Genomic DNA, 25,037 nt, shown 5'->3' on the forward strand with positions numbered 1-25,037 from the left:
ACAGCATTTGGGATCGTGCAAGGAGAAGGCAGCAAAAGCCCGATTTTAACACCACAGTGTTACGCCGACCTACGTGTCAGGCTCTCGATTCTTACCCACGTGGCCTGGCTGTCAATCAAACAGGAAATTTCTTTGGAGCGCTCGCTCTTGGAAGCCTGTGCTACATCCCGAATTCTACAGCTGACTCCTAGAATTGAGTTTTTGGAGACGAGGATTCACTACAACTACACCACACGATCAGGTACGGAAGCGTGGGAGTGTTAAAGGTCCTACAGATTAAAGACAATTTCCCTGTGTGAAAGGAGGTGTGTAAAAAATTAGAGTACTTTCCAGAACCTACTTACCTGATGGAGTTAGTTAGAGACTCAGAAACAAAATTATTTCCCAAAGAGAAGGTTTGGGGTCCTGTTGGAGGCACGAAGATCACCCGAGTGGCTTCCACCCGAATCCTCCTGCAGGTCAAGCTGATGAGTCAGCACAAACTCCTGGACTTGTCTGCACAAAACCTGCCTACGCCCCCTAAACGTCTTCACTATGCATCAGAATTCCCTGCTAAATTACTTTTTGGCATCTACTTCTAACTTTCCCCCATATCTTATGCCCGCACTCTAAATAACTACAATAATGCACACATTGGACAAATCTTTTAAAAATGAAGCAATGTTTACAACTCCGGCACACCATAAAATGCACATGTTCAGGTATTGTTATGAACTAGAAGCTGCCAAACTGATAAGGAGTAAAGAGAGGGCAGGCTTTCTTTTTTCTTTTTGGGGGGGCGGTGGGCTGCATCATGCAGCTTGCGGATCCTGTCTCCCTGACCAGGGACTGAACCCCTGCCATGGCAGTGAACGTGCTGACTACTCCCCCTGGTCCTCCTGGCAATTCCCCCTTTTTCTTTTTTTTAGTAAGGGTAGAAACTCGGTCTGTCAAGTCTTCTGGTGTGGAATCTAGTACTTATAGTCACCACATGCAAACCTAAAAGTGCTGTCCTGACCCCAGGAAAACAGCAGGCCAACAGGGTCCAGCTTAAGAAATGACCCGATTTTCACAATGAGCCGTCTCCTCCCAATGTTTTGAAATCTGAAGCACCAGACTGTTAAAAACCCATACCTTTATGGTGGGTAGGCTGGGGCAGAGGGGTGATATGGCTTGAATTCCTCAGGGCAGAATCACACTAGGGGTGCTTTCTAGTTCCATGCCAGTCGCCTCCAGGGGGAGTTGCTGCTGCCTGAAGGGACTAGCGGTATTGATCACAGAAATAAAACATTCCTGGTTAGTCCTTTACATCTCTTGGCAGTCGGTGATTTTCTAGGAAGTGCAGAAGAAAAAGGTTTAGCCCTTTGGGAGTGTCTTAAATCACGTGAGAAGCAGCCAAGTCTTGCGTGGATCTGTTGTCACTTGTCCCTTTTCTGTCTTTGTGCTGCCACCTAGGGAGAGAAGGAGAATACATGTTGTATCCTGGTGAGGAGAAGCAGTCACCTGCAATCCCGAGGACCATCTGCACCTTCCAGAACAGAAAAGCAAGGCTGGTTGGGTTAGTCCTGAGATCAGCAGCTGTGCATTTGTGCTTCAAAGAGAAGCCTTTGGGACTTACCTGGTGGCACAGTGGTTAAGAATCCACCTGCCAATGCAGGGGACAAGGGTTCGAGCCCTGGTCAGGGAAGATCCCACATGCTGTTGAGCAACTAACGCGCCACAACTACTGAGCCTGTGCTCTAGAGCCCGCAAACCACAACTACTGAGCCCACATGCCACAACTACTGAAGCCTGGCCACAACAAGAGAAGCCACTGCAGTGAGAAGCCTGCACACCACATCGAAGAGTGGCCCCTGCTCGCTGCAACTACAGAAAGCCCATGCACAGCAACGAAGACCCAATGCAGCCAAAAATAAATAAAAAAGAGAAGCCCTCAGGCAAAGGAAGCGGTTTCCTTTGGGGCGACCTCATTCTAGGGCTAATGTTAGGCTCCTGGAGGTGGGTGAGACGCACATTTTCCTTCCAGTGTTCAAAGGGAGTGAAATACAAAATAATGTTAAGCTTGCCCAAACTCAGGGAATAGATACCCTCATTTTAGGAAAAAAATGATAATACAAGAAACAGATGAAAAAAAGTTCTAAGGTGAATAATCCTTAAACCATGTTTTCTTCTCTTTTCCTATGCAGATCCAATGTATAAAAAATAAATATAGACTTGCTGGTGGAAGTAGTAGTCCTTAATATCCTCCTGAAAAATGCCATGGAACAAGTGTAATTATTGAAAGCTGGTTTCTTACTGATCACAAAGTCAAACAATTTACTCTGGAGCTATAAGGTATCAAAAAAAAAGAAGTTGATGGAAATCAGACTTCTATGCCATAAGTGGATAAGATGTGACAGAGGTTAGACCTTCCCTGACCAGCCGCCTCACCAGAACTCTGTCCACTTCCCTGCTCAGCTTCTTCCACAGCCCCCGGCAATATCTGACACTCCATCTAGCCGCCCCCCAGAGCAGAAACTTCTCGAAGGCAGGTATTTTTTGCCATGTGGACAGCTGCATTCCTAGTGCCTAGAACAACATTTGGCACAAAGCGGGTGCTCAGTATATGCTCTTAAAAGAATAAATGAATCTAAGCTTATTCCTTGGCTCCTTTTTTCTTTTGAAAGAACTTATAACTTGACTAACTTTAATTTTACACATTCTGATTAAAGCACATGTGTAAGGTAACAATTCTCTTAACATCCATAAAGAAGCTCTGATTCTTCTGTAAATCACATTCGGTGCTTCCCTCCGCCCCTCCCTGTCTCAAATAGGCTTGATTAGTGTGAGACCATCAAAATAACATTTATTAACAAAAGTACAGTAAATGCTAAAAAGCTGACAGCTGAATTAAAGACTTGGCATGCAAATGCAATAGCTAAGTAGAAGCTTTCATTCTGGCTCAGCACTGCTGAGGATAAATTGACCTGCAGAATTCATTATGAATAGAGCAAAAAGATGAAACAGAATAAATCTGATTTTTCCTTTCTTAGGATAAAATTCACAACTAAAACAGACTACTGAAGGAGAAATGGCCATAAAGCTATATACACAACGATAAGAACCTTGGGGAGGCAAAAAAGAGAGAGGGCTGGGCTTGAGGGTGGAAGGGCAGCCTCGGGCTTGGCCACTCACAGTCTGGGTGTCCTCACTTGGACCATCTATGAAACAGGGATACACCCCCCTTCCAGTCTACCTTAGAAGGTTGCTGTAAAGATTAATTTAACTACTGATACAGGATTGCTGTAAAAACTGTACAGTACTATTAAACATAAGGTACTTTCCATCAGTCTAACGACCCTGCGAAGTATATAAACTGGAGGAGTGTATAAATCTGTATCAAAAGGTGCACGAATCTAACCATTGCTTCCTTATTCAGATGAGGTCAAAGCCTGTGGACATCGTCCAAGGACACTAACAAATGGCCTTTCACTTGCCTTCCTAGACTCAGCGCTCCTTGCCTTCCACCAAGAGGTTCAACTGTATAATGCAGCTAACTCTGGAGATCTCCAAATCTTGGATTAGTCCTGGAGAAAGGGCTGTTTGGGAAAAAAAAAATACGTGATACAAGGCAGCTAGTTAAGTTAGATCAACTTTAAGAACAGAGAAAGTCAATCTTAACCTATGTGAAGAGGCTGTCTTTCAAATCTGGTGAAGGGGTGACTTCCCAGGATGCAACGCAAGTCAAAGTTAGGGCCTCTGGGGAAGGGAGTTAATTTGGTGCGGAGAGCCCGGCAGTCGGAAGTCCTGAGTTTACTAGCTGTGTGACCTTGGGCAAATGAAATGACCTTACCCTTCTCAACTGTAAAATGGAGGAAATAATACCAATTGTGCCACATGGTTTCCGGAAGGATTTTAAACACATAAATTCATGGGAAAAGTGCTTAAAAATTGCAAGGCACTTTGCCAGTCTTTGTTATTACTTTCTAAGAATTATGCTCTTTGCAGTTCTTTCCACTGCAAAGTAATGTAATCTATGGAAAATGAAGAAAAGAGACAAATATATAACATGAACACAATAGCCAGAGTGAACATGTTGGTGTATTTGCTTCCAGTCAAACAGATGAGAGAATCCACCCAAGGAGCTCAGACGAGGGCCTGATGCGGGGTGAGCACAGCACAGATGCTAATCAAGGGCATAGCCTCACAGGGGTGGAGGAGATGAGGCGCCCCAAGCAGCAGTGACCGCAGGGCAGGACATCAAACAACCCAATGATCTAGTCTCATCTCACACGGAAGACACCACTGTGGGTCAGCCATGCTAGTGGTTTGTCCATGGGTCAGAGTTAAGGCAGGATTAGGACTACAACCAAGTATAAATCCAGCTCCTTTAAATTAATTGGCCTTTTTAGACCAACTATTTTACTTTTTAAAAGTAAACTTTTTAGTTTCGTTTGAAACATGGTTGCTCATTTTCACTTCATTTTCATCTGTTTACTGTTATTGTCATCGTAAGTTTGCATGCAGTATAAACACTGTACATTTAGTAAGTGTAAATGGGTACATTTCAGCTTCTCACTTCCAAATTGCCTTTGTGTCTGGCTAAAGCCCCGAGTAAGAGTAAGAGAAACGGGAGCGTGGGAGTGGAGGGCGGCGCACTAAAAATAGACCTGAACGGATGAAACCCAGTCCCCCTTGACATCCACATTAAACCTGATGGAGGGGAATCTCTTTGGGAGTCAGAACCCGAGAAGCACAAACCTGGAAGATGAAAGAGCCTGAGAGCTAGAGTACAAGGAAGATTTAAATCGAAGATAAACCAGGCACAAAAAAGGAAAGGATGTTGGTAATCTGAGATCAGTTTCAGAAATACGAATGGTTTGATGAAAATGATGGAGGCTCTTGTGTGTGTACACAAGTGGTTTTAGAGTTTGCAGAAATCTTTTGAAACTTTCCCCAAACTCAGCACATTAATCAAAAAGATAAATGATGTAAGTAAGATAAGCAAAGTGCCAAAGGATCTGAGTTTTCTGCGCTACCCCAATGTTTGGTACTGTACCTGTGGTAATAAAGTCTAAAAAGTCTCTAGTTTGAAATTCTTTAAATTTGAAGGAAGGATAGGATATATACGTGTATGTGTGTATATACGTATGTATGTTTGTGGGTGCATATGTGTATATGTGCATGTATTTGTATTTAAGTGTGTGTGTATATACATGTGTGTCAATTTGTGTATATTGTGCATGTATATATATATAAAGTCCACACTGATTTGTTCCTAATATTATTCCCCAGAATAGCACTTGGCAGGTAGGTGTAACACCTTTAGTTTTTCACTCTTCAACTACTATTCAACTCCTAGTTAACACTGCACATTGCAAGTAGGATTAGTATCTTCATCTTGACATCAAAAGTAAACTCAAATATGGAAGAAAACAAAATTGATGATTTCACAGATTCCCATTTAATCTATAGCTAAGTCATGATGTGAGCTCCTATTTAAAGCTCCTGAAATCTAATGTACAGTGTAGTGACTGTAGTTAATAATACTGTATTGTATACTTGAAATTTGCTGAGAGAATAGATCTTCAGTGTTCTCATCTCACACACACACACACACACACACACACACACACACACACGGTAAACAAGTGAGGTGACAAATATGTTAATGAGCTTGGTTATGGTAATCATTTCACAATCTTTGTGTATCAAAACATCACATTGTACACTTTAAATATATACAATTTAATTTGTCAATTATACCTCTATAAAGCTGGAAAAAAATAAAAGCTTCTGTGAAGACAAGGAGTATATGGACCACATATACTCTCAAACTTCAATAATTTAGGTTATGGGCTTTATATGAATAATCTTTAAATGCCATGTAAAAGCAAATTTATTAACAGCACATATGTAAACAATGTATTCTAACTTGAGACGTTCTGACGCAGATAAAATGACTACAGTAAGTGAAGTTTAATCAACTGATAGAAGAAAATTCACAGCCCTTTATCCAGAGATTAAAGATTATATCTATTTCTATTAAGCCTCTACAAGGAGTTTATGAATATGTTCTTAAACTTCAACTCTAAGAGCACCACAGAAAACCACTCAGAATGAAACTTGAATTCCAAAGTTCAGTCATAAAATGTCAAGGAACCCCATTTTGTACTGCAGAACACTTTCCTGAGGTGTCCGGTACAGACTAACTGATTGATCGATTGATTACCTCATACCTTTATAGAAGGCCTGCTCTGCGCTGCCCCATGTTAGGTGCTGTGGACATAACTGTGACCTAGTCAGGCAAGGTTCTGTGAAGAGGGTGAGGCAGGAAGATGGGAGAGGATTGGAGGCAAGTGAGGAATTAGGAATTGCATCTCTGAGAAAATGATGCTTGAGATGCTTGAAATGACATGATGGAACAAATCATGTGAAGATCTGGAGGAAGGATATAAAAGATAAACAAGTCACACAAAGGCACTGATATGGGAACAGTGCGGCATATTCAAGAACCAACAAGAAGGTCGTAATAGCTTAGACAATTTGAAAGACCAAGATAGATCAAGATCATGACTTTGACCCTTGGGATAAAAAGATCAAGTCTTAATTAGTGAGGACACTGGTTAGAATACTCAACCTATCCAACATTTGTGCCCAACCTATCCAGTGTGTACCAACATCTACCAACTGCATACACTGTGCGAGACACAAGGTGAATAGTACAGAGTCAACATTTGTGCCCAACCTATCCAGTGTGTACCAACATCTACCAACTGCATACTCTGTGCGAGACACAAGGTGAATAGTACAGAGTCAACATTTGTGCCCAACCTATCCAGTGTGTACCAACATCTACCAACTGCATACTCTGTGCAAGACACAAGGTGAATAGCACAGAGTTCCTGCTGTTAAGTAGCTTACCTTCAACAGGGGTGATAATTCAAAAGTTTAAGTAGCCTTTCTCTCATCCTTTTGCCCTTTGGGTTGGGTGTCACTCTCCTGGCTCCTATGGCACCCTGCCTTACAACTACAGCTGCTGTGGGGATTAAATGAATTATTATACGTAAAGTGCTCAGAACAGTGCCAAGCACATAAATGCTAGACAGTATTTGTTGTTATTAGTATCATCAGTTATTAGTATTATGAAAAGATCACACGAGAAACAGGATATTAGCACAATTTCAAGGTATCTCAAAAATGGAGGGGCATTTCACAAAATAACTGACCAGTACTCTCAAGGTGTCAAGGTCACGGAAAGATAAAGAAAGACTGAGAGACACATTACAGAAAAGAGGAGATATGCTTAACTAAATGCAATGTGGAAGGATGGACTGGACCCTGGAATGGAAAAACATTAGTGTAAAAATAGATCAAACTCAAACAAGGGGGTAGATTAGTTAATAATACTGTGTTATTGTAAAGTCCCTGTTTTTCATAATTGTACTGGTTATATAAGGTGTTAAGGTTAGAGGAAGCTGAGTGAAGGGTATATGTATACTCTCTACTGTTTTTGCAACTTTTCTATAAGTCTAAAGTTATTTCAAAGTAAAAAAGTAAAGACAAAAGAAAAGAAAGAAATTGGCACAGAAATGTCAGAGATGTTGGAACTAGCAGACAAGAACATTTAAGCAGCTATTGTTAACGAACTACTTGAAGGAGAACACAATGAGGAGAGAAATGCGAAGATATAAAAAAGAGCCAAATGGAACATCTAGAGCTGAAAATTCCAATATATGAAATAAAAATTCACTGAGGTTATAGAAAATAAAACACTACAAGACAAAGTAAAATTGAAAATAAAGAAGAAGAACAGAAGTTAAAGGACCTGTGGGACATCAAGTAGTCTAGCATACATGTAACTGGAGTCCCAGAAGCCAAGAGGGTGAAGAGAAAAGGGGGTGGGTGGGTGAAGAACAGAAAATTTATAGAAATACTGGCCAGAAATTTTCCAAATTTAATGAAAATAATCAAGAAAACAAAGAAGAGACACAACCAAATCAGGTATGAAAGAAGGAATATCACTACAGAGTCACGGACATAAAAAGGATAATAAAAATATAAGAAACAAGTTATACCAATAAATTTGACAACTAGATGAAAGATACATTTCTTGAAAGACATAAATTACTAAAACTGGCACAAGAAAAAGAAGAAAATTAGAATAGCTTTACATCTATTATAGAAATTGAACTAGTAACTAAAAAATTTCCCAGAAAAAAAAAAAATTCCAGGCCCAAATGGCTTCACTAGTGAATTCTGTCCAACATAAAAAGGAAAAACAATACTAATCTCACAAAAACGCTTTCAGAAAGTGGGTGATGACAGACTCCCAACTCATTTAATAAAGTCAGCTTTACTCTGATACCAAAACTAGACAAAATCATTACAAATAAGGAAAACTACAGACCAATATCCCTCATGAACAGAGATTAAAAAAATCATTAATAAAATATTAGGAAATAAAACACAATACTATATATGAAAAGACCAAGTGAGTTTATCCCAGGAATATAAAGTTCAACATTCAAAAATCGATCATTATACTTCACATATTAAAATATATTCCTTTACTAAAGGAAAACTGCATGATCATCTCAATAGATGAAGAAAACTTATTTGACAAAATTCAATATCCATTCATGATTAAAACTCTCACTGAGAAGAACTTCCTTAGTCTGATAAAGGAAATCTACAAACACCACACACATAGATCGATAGTGGCAGCAAGCACACCTCTTGCCTGGGTCTTGGTTTCTAAATACCATTCTCCTCTAAGGGAACCCTGGCTCCTTGGGAAAGAGGCTGATTCCAGGGCTTGGACACGGAAAATACATGAAGAATCTGGAATACCCTCTTGCAGAAGAAGTAATGAAGTATTTAAAAATGAATGAAACATAACAAAAAGATACAGTAGGCAGCTTGAAGGGACTCCTACTGGCCCTTCTGGGACAATATGAGGAACAGAATAATGTAATTTAAATCACTGGATAAAATAACCTTCAAGTGCATGATGATATAAGCTCATAAATGAATAAATAAGTAGAGAAGGGAAAGCCCTTCCTTCTAGAAAAATGCCAAAGTAAATAAATATAAATGTAAAATAAATAAATATAAAAGAAATGATGGAGTTGGAAAAAACATCAGTTTTATTTTAAAACTTGTGAGTGAATGCTGAATGAGGAATAGGATACTTAAAAGTGCCAGAGTATTTGCCCACAAATCACTTATTAATTACAAAGAGAAAAATAATAACTCTACAGTGGATAAACCTGGTGGACACCACCTTAATCAAGCAATCAAAGTTAACATCCCTAGTACTGGGTCATGTGACTCTTGACATGGTGCACTAAGAAAGACACAGCATTACTTCTGTGGGTGCCCAAAAGGTAAAACTTGGATCTAATCAAGAGGATACATTAGGCAAACTCAAAGTGAGGAACATTCGACTAAATAACCAGCCTGTGCTCTTCAAAAATGTCAAGGTCAAGTAAGACAAGGAATAGGTGAGAAATTTTTCCAGATTAAAGAAGACAAAAGAAGGCTCAGTGCCAGACAGTTTTACCACGGATGTTCTTTAAAAGTTTCCAGAAATAGAATGTTCTTATGCAAAATTCTTCCTTCCAGAATACTGGGAAAGATTGAAAGCCAGCTGAATTCTAACAGTAAGACCTAATAGCAATATTGCTTTCGAATATAGATGCAAACATTCTAAATAAAAGCCTAGAAAACCTAGTTGAGAACTAGATTTGACAATGGTTAAACCAGATAGGGAGCATCCATGATGCTCTCCTTTATCTACTGCCAGGTAGAGTTTAGTGTAGGAACTCAAGCACAGTTTAATTGTGATAAAAACTCTACAACCAGCACAAGAGATGCCAAAAAGATATTTGATAACAACCAATACCAATGACTAAAACTTTAAGGAAACTAAGTATAAAAGGAAATACCAAAGACAGATATTCTTTATCCCATTAACAATAGCTAGTGTCAGAACTGATGGTAACGCACATTAATAAAATCACAAATTAGGCAAAGATAACTACTATTACATATTATTCTTCAATACTGTTCTAGATAGTCTTACCCATGTAATATGATATAAAAGAGCTACTATAACTATCAGAAAGAACTGCACACAGATTTTTCGAAGATTACCTTATTATGCATTGAAAACCCAATATGAATAAAATTTTAAAATTTAGATTAATAGTTTAGTAAATTAGTTATTTAAAGGATAAATATATAAAAATGTAATACTTTACCACAAAATAGCCAGTTAGGAGATATAACTGAAAAAAAAAAAAAAAGATTTCATTAATAGCAACAAGAATACCTAGAGATACTCCTAAAAAGAAGTATCTAGAACCTACATGAAGATGAAGAACCAAATGTTAGTGAAAGATATGATTAGGATTTTAGTAAATATAGACAAATACCATATTCCTGAATAAGGACACTGACTTTTGTAAAGATGTGTTTTTCTCAAAATAATTTATGGGTCTTTCAAAATCTCAGTAAAACCCATTAGAATTTACTCTTAGAACCTGTAAAAATGATCCTACAAATCTAATGGAAAAAATAAATAGGTGAGAAAATAATTACAAACCAAGGGGAAAAAATTACAATGAACACAGTAGACAAAAATGAATGTCTTTAAGTTATAAAATACTTTTTAGAATCAATAAGAAAAATACTGATACTCCAATAATTTAACAAAGGGCATAAACAAATAATTCTCTATAAGGTGGCAAATGATAGGTAAATGTGAAAAAATGAACAATATTATTACTGTGGACAAAAAAATGTTGCCTGCCATTTCAGAAAACAACAAATGCTGCCCACCATCAAGCCATCAGCCTCTGCAGAGCTTCCCCTCACCCGCCCCCCCCACCTCGGTGTGCCCTGAGGGGAATTCAGGATGGAGAAAAACAGAATACTGGCCCTGAACCAGAATACTGGTTCAGATGCATATCAAAGGAGTAATTTCAATGAGCCCAGATTCTTGCATCTTCCCATACCCAGAAAAGCACTAAACTCATTAACTTGAGATGTCTGGGGTTTTTTTTGTGTGTGTATGATTAGCAGTAATCTTTTGATGTTTGACTGCATGTTTTTTTTTTTTCAACAAAAATTCCTACATATCCTGGCTTCTCTCTTACCTCTTTGTAACAGTTCCTCAGAGCTATCTGAGAGGCTGCCTCCCAGGCTATAGTCCTCTGTAAGTTCCCTGAATAAAACATAACTCTCAACTTTCAGGTTGTGTGGGGTTTTTTTCAGTCGACATTATTAATCAGGAAAATGTGAATTAAAACCACACCAACATGCCTTTTTTCCACTTATTTGCAAAGACACTATTCAAAGCTAATAAGATAAGGACTCATACCATCATTTGTTAGAGTGCAAGATACTATAACCTTTCTGTGAAATATATTCCCAAAAGTATATATTTGAAAAACTTAGTTATTAATCAGTAAGCCCACTTCTAAAAATCCATTCTAAGAAAACAATAAAAGATACGGACAAATATTTACATAGAATCTGATTCTTCCAATAGCAAATGTTTAAAAATAATACAAATGTCCAAAATAGGACTATGATCATTAAATAATCAAATACTCAAATAATTAAAAATTACTGTCATTAAAGAAGTATATTTATGAAAAAGAGTAGCCTGGGAAAATGCTCACAAAATGATGTCAAGAAAAAAGGTTATAAAATTACTATTATAATTCCTTTAAAAATTATTATAGAAGAAAATACACCATATTACCTCCAGGTAATGAAAAGTCGGGAGATTATAATTTTTGTTTTATACTTTTCTCTATTTTCTGCAAAGAACATGTATTCATAAAACAGAAAATACATTAAACAAAAGATTTACCCAAAACTAAAGGTTTTTAAAAAGTAGTAGTTTATCTGATAGTTGTGTTATATTTCTCTCAGTATATTGAAAACCATATTGCTATAGCTACCATGTGCAACGTTGCATAAAATAACAGGCATACACTCAAATATTGTCACACATCAGTTTATTGAGGAAATTGTGATGCTAGAGGTTAATTCTATTCACTTGATTACTTTTCATGATGTCAAACAAAACTCCAAAGGCCACAAGCCATGAAGTTATACAATTACTTTCCTATATTTTGTTCAGGAAAACACAAAAATCAAACACAAAGAAATGTTCAAGTGAATCTGAAAATTGCCCCCTTCCTACTTTTTTTCAAAAGGTGGTAATTAAGGGTTAGGAAGTACAGTGGAATGGAGGAAGGCTGAAAATGGGACATGTAGAAGGCAAATATTTTTGCTTGATTTAATTTTCAAAGTTTCAAATCTTTCCAATTTTTTTAACATGTTTTGCACCAAAAAAGGAATCAATACTTTTCATTCCACTCTTGTCAACTTTAGCCAAAGCCTTCTGAGCTGCAGTCATTTTGCTATTTTTCTGTTATTGAAAATAAGAGAGAAAAATTGTTATGAATGTAACATTTATAAGTCATACATGCAAATCAAACAAGACCATGCATGTCTCAAGGTTCGTTAAGGGAGGTAAGCATTTGCTGCTGACATGCTTCATAAAGGAGTGATTCTTTTTAAAAGTTCTGATTTCTATTCAGAATTCAGATCTAAGAGACAAAATATGTTAAAAGAGGCAGGAGACAAAACTGCCGCCTTCTAAGGAGTGGAATGTTACAACCAACGGTTTACTTTAGGGGAAATAATTCTGGAGGGTGTATTAAGTGAAATAACACAAACAATGGAACTGACACAGGCAGCAATTGTCAGAGGGAGGAATTACAGCCTTGTATTACCAAATGATGAATAATTCACAACAATCTACCATCTGATTTTATTCATAGGCTCTATGGGAAACCAAGGACAAAGCTATTATATTCAAAAGATAACCTGTATTGCAAAGCATCCAGGACCAGCAGGATAGCTGTCCCATTTTTCCTCCAACAAAAAAATACTTTCTAAAAAGCTGACTCCAAATAGCTCTGCCTTTTAAAATTCTCTCTCTTCCTGGTCACTGTTTTTGTTTTGTTTTGTTTTGCCATGTCCTATAACAAGCACTGGCAGAAGGGAAATAGCTGATTTTACTTCAGTGTTCAGCAAAAGCATAAATGATGGGAATCAGCAAAGAAAAAATCATCTGTCTCTCTGGGAACTGTGAGACAGAGCCATTGCCAAGGTATCTGTTAAGGGCACAGTCAATATATGATCCCTAAAAATTTGCTTTTTACATTCTGTCACTTATAATTTAGTAGGCTTATATTTTGGCTGGATGGGGAAAAGTGACAGTCTCTGAGACAAGTTATCCTCCATCCCCTGCAATTAACTGACATCCTGGTCCAACCTCTTATCTCACTGGTGCGGTGCCCAAGTGGATACAATGGGAAGCAGCACTTAGAAGGGTGGGGCAGAAATACTCCTCACAGAGAAACTCGAAAATGTCCCTGCTTACAGAAGGCACTGAGATAACCAGCTATTTTAGCCAAATCTCAAGTTGAATTATCCCCTGATAGCCCATGCCCTGATAAATTACATGTAGATTAAAGAACACAATTTTCAGAAAACATTAAATCTATGGAGAGTAAGTGTTCTTAAAATCTAGGTGGAAGTTAACCTATCTTGGGGCAAGGCAAGGTCTTTCTAAGCATAAAAATAACGAGAAAATCATAAAAAACTTCCATATTTAATCCTCAGATAAACTTAAAATAGTTCAAAAGTCAAATGGAAAGCCTAAACAAACTGGAAAATTATCTGTACCCTATATGTCATGAAAAGTGTTAATAGCCTGAATTTAGAATGAGCTCTTACAAATCAACAAGAAGAACATTACTATCCCAATATAAAAACAGGCAAGAAACATGAACTGACAATTTGCAAAAATGCAGATAGGCAATAAGCATTTGGAAAAACAACCTTTCTACCTCAAGTAGCCTACTTAGGCAAATTTTTCAAGAATAAAAATAATACTTGATGTTGTCAAGAATGTGAGATGAACACTCATCAGCAATAACGGCTGGGAGTACAAATTTCTGCTACACTTTTGGAAAGCATTTTAGCTATATATATGTATACCAGTAATCATGGAAAGAGTTCATGTTTTCTAAGCCTTTACTCTTAGTTTTAAATTGTGTCTAATGAAATAGAGATGCAGACTATAAATGAGAATGTTTATCACCTCATTAAAACAAAAACAAAAAAGCAGAAGTAACCTATGTGTCCAAAAATAGGAGAATGATTAAATAGCCTATATTCCCTGTGGTGAAATAAAATAACACGTGACTGAATATCACAAAACCATTAATAATTTTTCAAAGAAAGCTTAATGACATGAACATTTTCACAATATAGAGCTAAATGAAAAAGGCAGAACCCCAAACTATATGTGTATGTGTATATATATATATATATGATGATGATGTATAGGATAAATCAGTAAGAAATGTTATGAAAATACTTGCTGGGGTGGTTGCTGAATTATGGAGTTGTTAATAATTGTTGTCACTGTCATAATTTCTGGCAAGCTACTGGGCAGTAGAGTCGACAAAAAATTACCTTTGGAGCCCCTTCCTCTGCCCCATCCTATCACTCTGAATATATTGCAAAGTTTAGGCACACTCTTGCTAATAAGTATACTGCCTTTCTTTATCTGTCAAAAGTCTTCTTTGCTTGACGCTTTCATCACCATTCATAATTTTGAATTAATTCTTAAGTCACAGAAATGCAAGTTAATAATTCTTCACGGTTAAAATGATAAAATCACAATCAAGCATGCAATCGTTCCTCGAAGTCCCCATGCAGCAACAGCCACAGGATTCAGGAGTATTTGCTGCTGCACCCAGACACATACCTTTACAGTCTTCAAATCTTTAGTGTTAAACTTAGTGTAATCTTCTTTTGCTTCTACGGGCTCATCTGATAACTTTACTTTCTGCAATGTTAGAGCAGTGAAGTGTCAAACGTCACCTTGACACTTACATCAGTCCATTAAAAAAGAAACCCAACATGTATGTGCAATTTGGACCAATAGCGAGGTCAAATGGAGCAGCAGACCCTGCAGAGGGCTTACTTTTTACAAGTCCCTTCGCTTTTTGCCAGTTATCTAGGAACTAAGCCAGACGTCCCTCCCAAGAAGCAGCCTTGGTGATGGGGAGATGTGAGCAGGCAAGCCCATGACCCAGCCCTTAGGCTGTCTAGCGGTATGATCACATAATGTATGTACCAGGGACAGGGGGCATCAAGGTGACTGCTGACTTCCAGGACAGTCTAAGGGGGGGTGAATGCAGGCACAGAAGGCAAAGAAGAGAATTTCCTTTAAGATGGCCGGGGTCCAGCCAGAACCCCGACTTCATTCACCTGCAGGGCTGCTGTAATGTCCATTTAGGAATACAGGAACAGCATTCTGACTGTCACCATCTTTGTATAGCTTTATGTTCTTACCTCCTTTCAATTCAATTATCTCATTTTATCCACATAAGAACAACCTTGCAAAGCAAGCAGAAGGAAGCACAGAGGTTAAGTGAACAGCTTAAGGTCACCTAGCAGAGGACTTGAGGTGAGATCTCAACTATGGTACAAGTGCTCTTTCCATTGGACCCAATGCAATTAGGTCAACCTTTACTTCATGATTTCACCTTTCACATGAGCATTTTTCACCAATCAATGAATGTGAGAATCTTGTCAAGAGCTAGACTGTGGCCATATGTTCATATTACAGTAGGAATCTGACACACTTATTATGTAAAAGGCACATAGCAGGGCAGGTAAGTCTTGATGTTTAACATGGAGAACTGACTGCACAGGGATCACAACTTGGACTTTTACAGATTTTCAAGCTCTCTGTGGAGATGCTGGGCTGACAAGACCCAATATGGACCCACCCTAGGAAATGCAGATTTGTTCCCAGCTTCACTCTTCACACCCAGCTTTCACTACACAAAGAACTGTAGAGTCGCTACTAAAAGATGCCACAGCCCATGTACAATACAAGTGGGTAAAATGACACGTCTTGAAATTTTTCACCAGCACACTGTTGAATACGTTGGGGAAAAAACATTAACTGTAACATCTACTTAAATTTCTGTTATTTAAAAGACTGAATCACTACAGATTTGGGGGAATGTTTCAGAAGAAATAGAAAAGTGGCTCAGAACGACAGTAACAAAGGGTCTGACTAAATGGGTACAGTTCTGGAAAAAAAGGCAGACAGAAAAGTACAGAGGAACTAATGCTAAGATTGGTCTTATTCTTACAAATGACTTGCAAAGAAGGCACTTAGGAACATCTCCAAATCCACTGATTGCATTCAGCTCTGCCAGCTGACAGTGATAAATTCAAAAGATGCAAGGGGGTGAGAATTGGAAGCCGGGCCTCAACATAGTCAAACATAATAGTAATAAAATAATGCAAAACATATTAAGGATGAGAGGCTCCATGCTACGGATTAAAACACAGATGCAAAGATACCTAACAGTCACTGGAACGTTATTTCCTGCAAACAATCAACTATATTTCTGTAAAAATCAATCAAATCCTAGACACAGATGGGAAACCTAGCAGCAGACATTATCCTACACTTGTTTCAACTATGGTACATCATCCAGTGAAGTTTGCAATGTACAAACCGGAGCCCCAGGAAGACACAATAGAGCAGGAAACCTCAGAAAGCAACTAAAATAATCTAGGAGGTGAAGTTGAGATGTAGGAGAAATGAGATGCCAAGATCTAAATCTGGGCTTAGCCAAGTCCCGCTCAGGGGCCGAGTCCAGCTGGCTGTCTGTTTTTATAAATGAAGTTTTACTGGAACACAGCCATACTGATTGGCTTATGAATTGTCTGTGGCTGTCTTCGTGCGGCCAGAGGGTAGGTTCTCGTATTTTTGTAGAAAGAATTCAGAGCTGAGACTGAGAGGCCAAGTAAGCAAAGGATTTACTGAGTGACAGTACACTCTCAGGAGGGAGCGCAGGCAGGCTCAGGTGAGCAGCAGTGAGTTCCTTTCGGCAAGCTGGTTATACGGGGTGTGAAAATGATTGGGTGGAATATTCATGAAGGAGGGAGGGATCTGGGGAGTAATTTCCTGGTTTTCATCCCATGTCCACCTTCCCGAGAGGAGGGGGAGTTTCTGTCCTTACTTGGCTTTGCTCGGATCTGTCGTGGTGCCGGTGCATGATGGGTACTGCTCTGGTTGCAATGCTAATTCTACTGTAATGAGGGCATAATGAGCAAAAGGTTACATTCCGACCAGGAGGTTCCTGCCTTTCTTTGTTTGCCTCTAGGACCCTTGTCTTCACAAGACATATGGTCTCCTGTCAGCCCGCAGGTTCCCGCTTTTCTGTGTTTGCCCCTAGAACCCCTGTCATTGCAAGATGTATTATGGTCTCCTGTCACATGACCTGTGCCTCCCTCCTCTGCTCATGTCTGGCTAACTGCCTGCTCTAACGTCTCCCCCCTTGAGGAGTCTGGGCCCTTAAAATCTTTTAAGGGTCAAAGGGTCGATGGTCCGTCTTCCGTAGCTGCTTCAAGCTGAGCAGGGGCATTGTCCCTACCAGTGGGGTCCAGATCACCTTGCTCTGTCAGAGACAGGAGGTCTCAGGGTCATGGACAGCGGCAGAGATGGGGAGTGGGGAGTAGAAGGAGGCTGCAGCCCTGTCCAGTGGGTGTTGATGGTCCCCATCTTCTTGCAGGATGGGTTGAAATCCCTGGCATACCATCACCTGTAGGTGACACTGTCGTAACCTGAAGAAACAGACTTAACAAACAGGAGACTAAAAAGGCAGGGGCCCCAAATCAGCAAAAACATTATTGCAGTCAGAGGTCCAAGCAGGGGTAGGAACCAGGTCATGTTTGGTAGTACCCCGCTGACTGCAGTCCATGTGGAGCTGGCACTGGGGTCACCCTTCCCACAAGTGTGGAGCCCCTGGGCCTGTTCGTGTATCTTTTGCATATCTTCTTCCACCTGGCCAGTGGTGTTGATGTAGGTGCAGCACATTTTTTTGGTTACTGCACACACCCCTCCCCGTTCAGCTAGCAGAAGTCCAGGGCCAGTCTGTTATCCATCACCACACTTGCTAGGAAATAAAGGGGGTTCCCCCATGGTCCTGGCCAGAGGAGACAGAGTATCTGGCAGGTTACAACGCATTGCCTCAAGGTAGGCAAAGCCGCCCATGGGGCCACCAAACAACAGCTGCTCTAGTTGCTGCCAGGATGAGGCCCATCAGCCTCTTATTTCAGGAGTGGCGGATATTATGGAGGGATACACCGAGGTTCATCTGATTACTTAGCTGGCCTAGCGTGCACTGTCCCGCAAGCAGGGCCTTATCTATCCAAGGCAAGGCCACAGCCAATCCTGGGGAGGGGAAGGAGAGCTGGGGTTATTCTGAGAAGGCAGCTGGTTTATGTTCAGGCCGCAGAGGGACAGGCGTCTGGGGCAGTGCACGCCTGGCGCACTTCTGAGGAGCTGAGCCATTCCTGTAAGTGGTTTGCCCAAGAGGGTGTACCCACGCGGCTTGAAGAGAGAGGCCACCGTTACAAGAGGGGTCGTGAGGTGTGGGGACTTTTCTGTAGGCCTTAGGAGGGCCATATTGTAAATGCCGGACAACTGGCGTTTTCCCTCCCTCTTCCACTGGTCACTAGGGGCAGGGGCAGCAAGACAGGCTAGACTCATTGCACTTGGGAATGAGTACTTGGTATTGGTTAGAAATATTGATGTGAGGGGTGAGATCCAAGCATGGAAGCTGCGTTAGGGATGGGATATGAACTTCAAGAGGGATGGGGTGAGTTTCTTGGCTAGGGCCAGCAAAACCTGATTTCCAGACTCTGAAATCACCTTTAGGACTTATCCTGATTTATTAGGAACTTAGTGACCTCACTGGTTTCGGTGTCCACCAAAATATCTGAGGGTAGAAAGGGCCTACCATTAGTCATTTCAAAGGGGCTGAGCCTCAGCTTGTCGGAGCCTGCCCGTGTTCCCTCCTGAGAGTTTACTATCTCTCAATAAATCCTCGCTTTGCTTACTTGGCCTCTTGTGACTTGTCTCTGAATTCTGTCTGTGAGGAAACAAGAACCTACCCTCTGGCAACATCTGTGGTAAGCCAGCCAGGAGAATTATTGGGAGGTCAAATATCCCTCCTCCTTTCCCTGGCAAGTCTTAGCCTCTCATCTCACTTGTGCTTGAGAGCCACTGCCTGACTTCTTGTCACTACTCTCCCCTTTGCTCCCTTTGCCTGTCACCTTTTGGACCTGCTTGCTGCAACATACGTGGGCATGGGTCAAGCATATATAAGACACCAGGGTGTTTGCCACCACAAGACTCCTGCCGTGTAAGGATATGTGGGTCATGGAAGGGACTAGAGAGAAGACAGGTCTGTCCACCCACCTTAAAACAACTTCCATGCAACGTTTTTAGGCACACAAGCTTAAAACATAACACCCTCCCTTTCCCTGTGGCTATCCCCACAGGATTATTTTAGGTCCACTTATGTCTGACTATCTTTGTCTCTGTGTCTCTATCTTGCTCTTATTACTTCCTTGGAAATGGGGGGAAGAAATTTGTCAGGCGTTTTCCAACCTAGCTGCTAGGTCCTACACATTTCACTATTGCATATGCATAGGGCATGTCAAGAAAAGTTTCCAGCCATTTTCACAGGCAGCCAGGGACACGGACCATTTGATTAACTGTGATCAGGTTCAACTTTGTGGAAATATAAAATGCAGCCTTACTTGGACTGTAAATGAAAGGAAATTAAGACTTTTCTAGATAATAGAAAGGAGGCTTGTACACAGTCCTACATACCACCTCCCTTAGTGGCCAGTGCCTGTTTTCAGATCCTGACCACCCTTTTAGAGAAAGGGGACTGGGATCTAAATAGCTCCTGGAACTAGGAAGACGTCTGTTCCAGGGGAATACACCCTGGAACACATGGATTACTCAATGGTCAGAGAATCTATAGAGAAACCCTCAGGAAGGTCGTTCATCCTGGGTACCAGAGCTGTCAGGATAGGACACAGGCCCCAGCACTCTGGGGCTGGCAGAGTTGCCATGTGGCAGGGCCACTACCCTGACATTGGCCAAAGTTGACAGGACTAGGTGAACAGGGATGCCTGTAGCCAGTCCTGACAGAGGGAACCCCTAAAGGGACGTCCTAACTGTAGTGCTCCTCTCTTTTATGGGAGCCCTCTCTCCCTGAAGGATCAGTGGGAAGCATCTCCTCCATCCCCAAGGATTCACCCCTCAGGGTGCATTCTAAGTCACTGGGACAAGTTTTCTCTAGATTTTTTTAAACAGGAAAAGCTCATCTTCTTCTGTAATACAGCCTGGCCCCAGTATAAACTTGAGGATGATGAGATCTGGCCAGAAAATGGAAGCCTCCACTATAATACCATCGTACAGTTAGAATTTTTTTGCGAAAGGCAAGGAAAACGGACAGAGATTCCTTATGTTCAGGCCCTTATGGCCCTAAGAGAGAACCTGGAGCTATGCAAGTCCTGTGTTAGGGAACCTTGCAGGTTGGGACCTGTTCAAACTATTCAAAAACCCCCTCTGGTAGTATCTCTGCAGGAAAATAAGTCTCGGACAAAAGACCCAAGTCCTCTTTCGCCATCTTCAGCCCCTCCAGCACCATATAAGCCTCTTTATCCTTCCATACCAGAAGTGCAGCCAGAGCTCCTTTGCCCCCTCTAAGAAGTAACAGGCAGACCTCAGGGAATGACCAGAGTCTGCACCCCCTTTCTTTGTCTGACCTCAACCAGTGCTGCACTCACTTAGGCCGATTCTCAGAGGATCGTAGCCAGTTCACTGAAGAATTCCAGGGACTAATGCTTTCCTACAACCTTATTTGGAAGGACCTGAATGTTGCCATTTCCCACTGCAGCACCCGTGAGGAAAAGACCTGTATTTGGGTGCATGCTGAAGCATATGCCGATGGATTATACATTGTCCAACCCAATTATTGCCCTGTGGGCATGACAGCAGTGCCACTGATTGATCCCAATTGGGACTATGAACTAGGCCAACCTAGTATCCCTAGAAGAGACCACATGATCCTTTGCCTCACTGAAGGGATGAGACGCCAGCGCATAATTAAACCTGTCAACTATGATGAGGTTTAAGAGATCGTCCAAGGTGAGGACAAAAATCCAGCCCTATTTCGGGCCTGGCTGGTAGATTCCCTCAGAAATTATACAAATGTGGACCCAGATGCTTTTGAGGGACGCATTGTGCTTGCAACTTACTTCATTTACCATTCGGCCCCTGACATCCATAGGAAGCTGCAAAAGCTTGCCGTGGGTCCCCAAACCCCTCTCAACCTTCTTATGGATATGGCCTTCAGTGTCTTTAACAATACGGACCAGAGATGGCCTCATCCACCAGAGGGCAGACAGCAGAAGCAAGAACAACAGGCCTGCAGCCTGTAGAACAAAAACCACATTCACAGAAAGATAGACAAGATGAAAAGGCAGAGGGCTATGTACCAGATGAAGTAAAAAGATAAAACCCCAGAAAAACAACTAAATGAAGTGGAGATAGGCAACCTTCCAGAAAAAGAATTCAGAATATTGATAGTGAAGAGGATCCAGGATCTCGGAAAAAGAATGGAGGCAAAGATCGAGAAGATGCAAGAAATGTTTAACAAAGACCTAGAAGAATTAAAGAACAAACAAACAGAGATGAACAATGCAATAACTGAAATGAAAACTACACTAGAAGGAATCAATAGCAGAATAACTGAGGCAGGAGAACGGATAAGTGACCTGGAAGACAGAATGGTGGAATTCACTACTGTGGAACAGAAGAAAAAAGAATGAAAAGAAATGAAGACAGCCAAAGAGACCTCTGGGACAATATTAAATGCAACAAAATTCGCATTATATGGGTCCCAGAAGGAGAAGAGAGAGAGAAAGGACCAGAGAAAATATTTGAAGAGATTATAGTCGAAAACTTCCCTAACATGGGAAAGGAAATAGCTACCCAAGTCCAGGAAGCGCAGCAGTAATCAAGACAAGACACACAGTAATCAAACTGGCAAAAATTAAAGACAAAGAAAATTTATTAAAAGCAGCAAGGGAAAAATGACAAATAACACACAAGGGAACTCCCATAAGGTTAATGGCTGATTTCTCAGCAGAAACTCTACAAGCCAGAAGGGAGTGACATGATATACTTAAAGTGATGAAAGGGAAGAACCTACAACCAAGATTGCTCTACCCGGCTAGGATCTCATCCAGATTGGAAGGAGAAATCAAAAGCTTTACAGACAAGCAAAAACTAAGAGAATTCAGCACCACCAAACGAGCTCTACAACAAATGCTAAAGGAACTTCTCTAAGTGGGAATTACAAGAGAAGAAAAGCACCTACAAAAACAAACCCAAAACAATTAAGAAAATGGTCATAGGCACATACATATCGATAATTACCTTAAACGTGAATGGATTAAATGCTCCAACCAAAAGACAGAGGCTTGCTGAATGGATACAAAAACAAGACCCATATATATGCTGTCTACAAGAGACCCACTTCAGACCTAGGGACACATACAGACTGAAACTGAGGGGATGGAAAAAGATATTCCTGCGAATGGAAATCAAAAGAAAGCTGGAGTAGCTATACTCATATCAGATAAAACAGACTTTAAAGTAAAGAATGTTACAAGAGACAAGGAAGAACATTACATAATGATCAAGGGATCAATCCAAGAAGAAGATATAACAATTACAAATATATATGCACCCAACATAGGAGCACCTAACTACATAAGGCAACTGTTAACAGCTATGAAAGAGGAAATCGACAGTAACACAATAATAGTGGGGAACTTTATCACCAATGGACAGATCATCCAAAATGAAAGTAAATAAGGAAACAGAAGCTTTAAATGACACAACAGACCAGATATATTTAAATGATATTTATGGGACATTCCATCCCAAAACAGCAGATTACACTTTCTTCTCAAGTGCCCATGGAACATTCTCCAGGATCGATCACATCTTGGGTCACAAATCAAGCCTCAGTAAATTTAAGAAAACTGAAATCATATCAAGCATCTTTTCTGACCACAAGGCTATGAGATTAGAAATGCATTACAGGGAAAAAAACGTAAAAAACAAAAACACATGGAGGCTAAATAATACATTATTAAATAACCAAGAGATCACTGAAGAAATGAAAGAGGAGATCAAAAAATACCTAGAGACAAATGACAATGAAAACACGATGATCCAAAACCTATTTGATGCAGCAACAGCAGTTCTAAGAGGGAAGTTTATAGCTATACAAGCCTACCTCAAGAAACAAGAAAAATCTCAAATAAACAATCTAAACTTACACCTAAAGCAACTAGAGAAAGAAGAAAAAACAAAACCCAAAATTAGCAAAAGGAAAGAAATCATAAAGATCAGAGCAGAAATAAATGAAATAGAAACAAAGAAAACAATAGCAAACATTAATAAAACTAAAAGCTGGTTCTTTGAGAAGATAAGCAAAATTGATAAACCATTAGCCAGACTCATCAAGAAAAAGAGGGAGAGGACTCAAATCAATAAAATTAGAAATGAAAAAGGAGAAGTTACAACAGACAATGCAGAAATACAAAGCATCCTAAGAGACTACTACAAGCAACTCTATGCCAATAAAATGGACAACCTGGAAGAAATGGACAAATTCTTAGAAATGCACAACCTGCCAAGACTGAATCAGGAAGAAATAGAAAATATGAGCAGACCAATCACAAGCACTGAAATTGAAACTGTGATTAAAAATCTTCCAACAAACAAAAGCCCAGGACCAGATGGCTTCACAAGCGAATTCTATCAAAAATTTAGAGAAGAGCTAACACCTATCCTTCTCAAACTCTTCCAAAATATAGCAGAGGGAGGAACACTCCCAAACTCATTCTACGAGGCCACCATCACCTTGATACCAAAACCAGACAAGGATGTCACAAAGAAAGAAAACTACAGGCCAATATCATTGATGAACATAGATGCAAAAATCCTCAACAAAATACTAGCAAACAGAATCCAACAGCACATTAAAAGGATCATACACCATGATCAAGTAGGGTTTATTCCAGGAATGTGAGGATTCTTCAATATACGCAAATCTATCAATGTGATAAACCATATTAACAAACTGAAGGAGAAAAACCATATGATCATCTCAATAGATGCAGAAAAGCTTTTGACAAAATTCAACACCCATTTATGATAAAAACCCTGCAGAAAGTAGGCATAGAGGGAACTTTCCTCAACATAATAAAGGCCATATATGACAAGCCCACAGCCAACATCGTCCTCAATGGTGAAAAACTGAAAGCATTTCCACTAAGATCAGGAACAAGACAAGGTTGCCCACTCTCACCACTGTTATTCAACATAGTTTTGGAAGTTTTAGCCACAGCAATCAGAGAAGAAAAGGAAATAAAAGGAATCCAAATCGGAAAAGAAGAAGTAAAGCTGTCACTGTTTGCAGATGACATGATACTATACATAGAAAATCCTAAAGATGCTACCAGAAAACTACTAGAGCTAATCAATGAATTTGGTAAAGTAGCAGGATACAAAATTAATGCACAGAAATCTCTGGCATTCCTATATACTAATGACGAAAAATCTGAAAGTGAAATCAAGAAACCACTCCCATTTACCACTGCAACAAAAAGAATAAAATATCTAGGAATAAACCTACCTAAGGAGACAAAAGACCTATACGCAGAAAATTATAAGACACTGATGAAAGAAATTAAAGATGATACAAATAGATGGAGAGATATACCATGTTCTTGGATTGGAAGAATCAACATTGTAAAAATGATTCTACTACCCAAAGCAATCTACAGATTCAATGCAATCCCTATCAAACTACCACTGGCATTTTTCACAGAACTAGAACAAAAAATTTCGCAATTTGTATGGAAACACAAAAGACCCTGAATAGCCAAAGCAATCTCGAGAACGAAAAAAGGAGCAGGAGGAATCAGGCTCCCTGACTTCAGACTATACTACAAAGCTACAGTAAACAAGACAGTATGGTACTGGCACAAAAACAGAAAGATAGATCAATGGAGCA

At 40.0% G+C, this 25,037-nt stretch overlaps 1 protein-coding gene across 13 annotated transcripts in view; it reads right to left on the bottom strand.

Annotated features, from left to right (window-relative positions):
* Nucleotides 1–642: 642 nt before the first annotated feature.
* Nucleotides 643–25,037, bottom strand: part of RNASEH2B (ribonuclease H2 subunit B) — a 99,074-nt gene continuing 74,679 nt past the window's right edge. For 3 of the 13 annotated variants that reach the window (XM_073795142.1, XM_019936641.3, XM_033843442.2), the window contains 2 exons: nt 14,822–14,902; nt 11,974–12,406 (listed from right to left, as the gene is read on the bottom strand). In XM_073795142.1, coding sequence (XP_073651243.1) covers nt 12,290–12,406; nt 14,822–14,902 — 198 coding nt within the window. In that variant the 3' untranslated portion in view covers nt 11,974–12,289. Of the gene's footprint in view, nt 1,431–3,455; nt 3,558–6,882; nt 6,998–10,223; nt 10,251–11,973; nt 12,407–14,821; nt 14,903–15,327; nt 15,456–25,037 lie in introns of those variants that run through there. The other 10 variants (XR_004522995.2, XR_004522996.2, XR_004522997.2 and 7 more) reach the window with 10 other exon arrangements.

The sequence above is a fragment of the Tursiops truncatus genome, chromosome 18 (genome assembly GCF_011762595.2).
Source record: "Tursiops truncatus isolate mTurTru1 chromosome 18, mTurTru1.mat.Y, whole genome shotgun sequence".
Taxonomy (NCBI): domain Eukaryota; kingdom Metazoa; phylum Chordata; class Mammalia; order Artiodactyla; family Delphinidae; genus Tursiops; species Tursiops truncatus.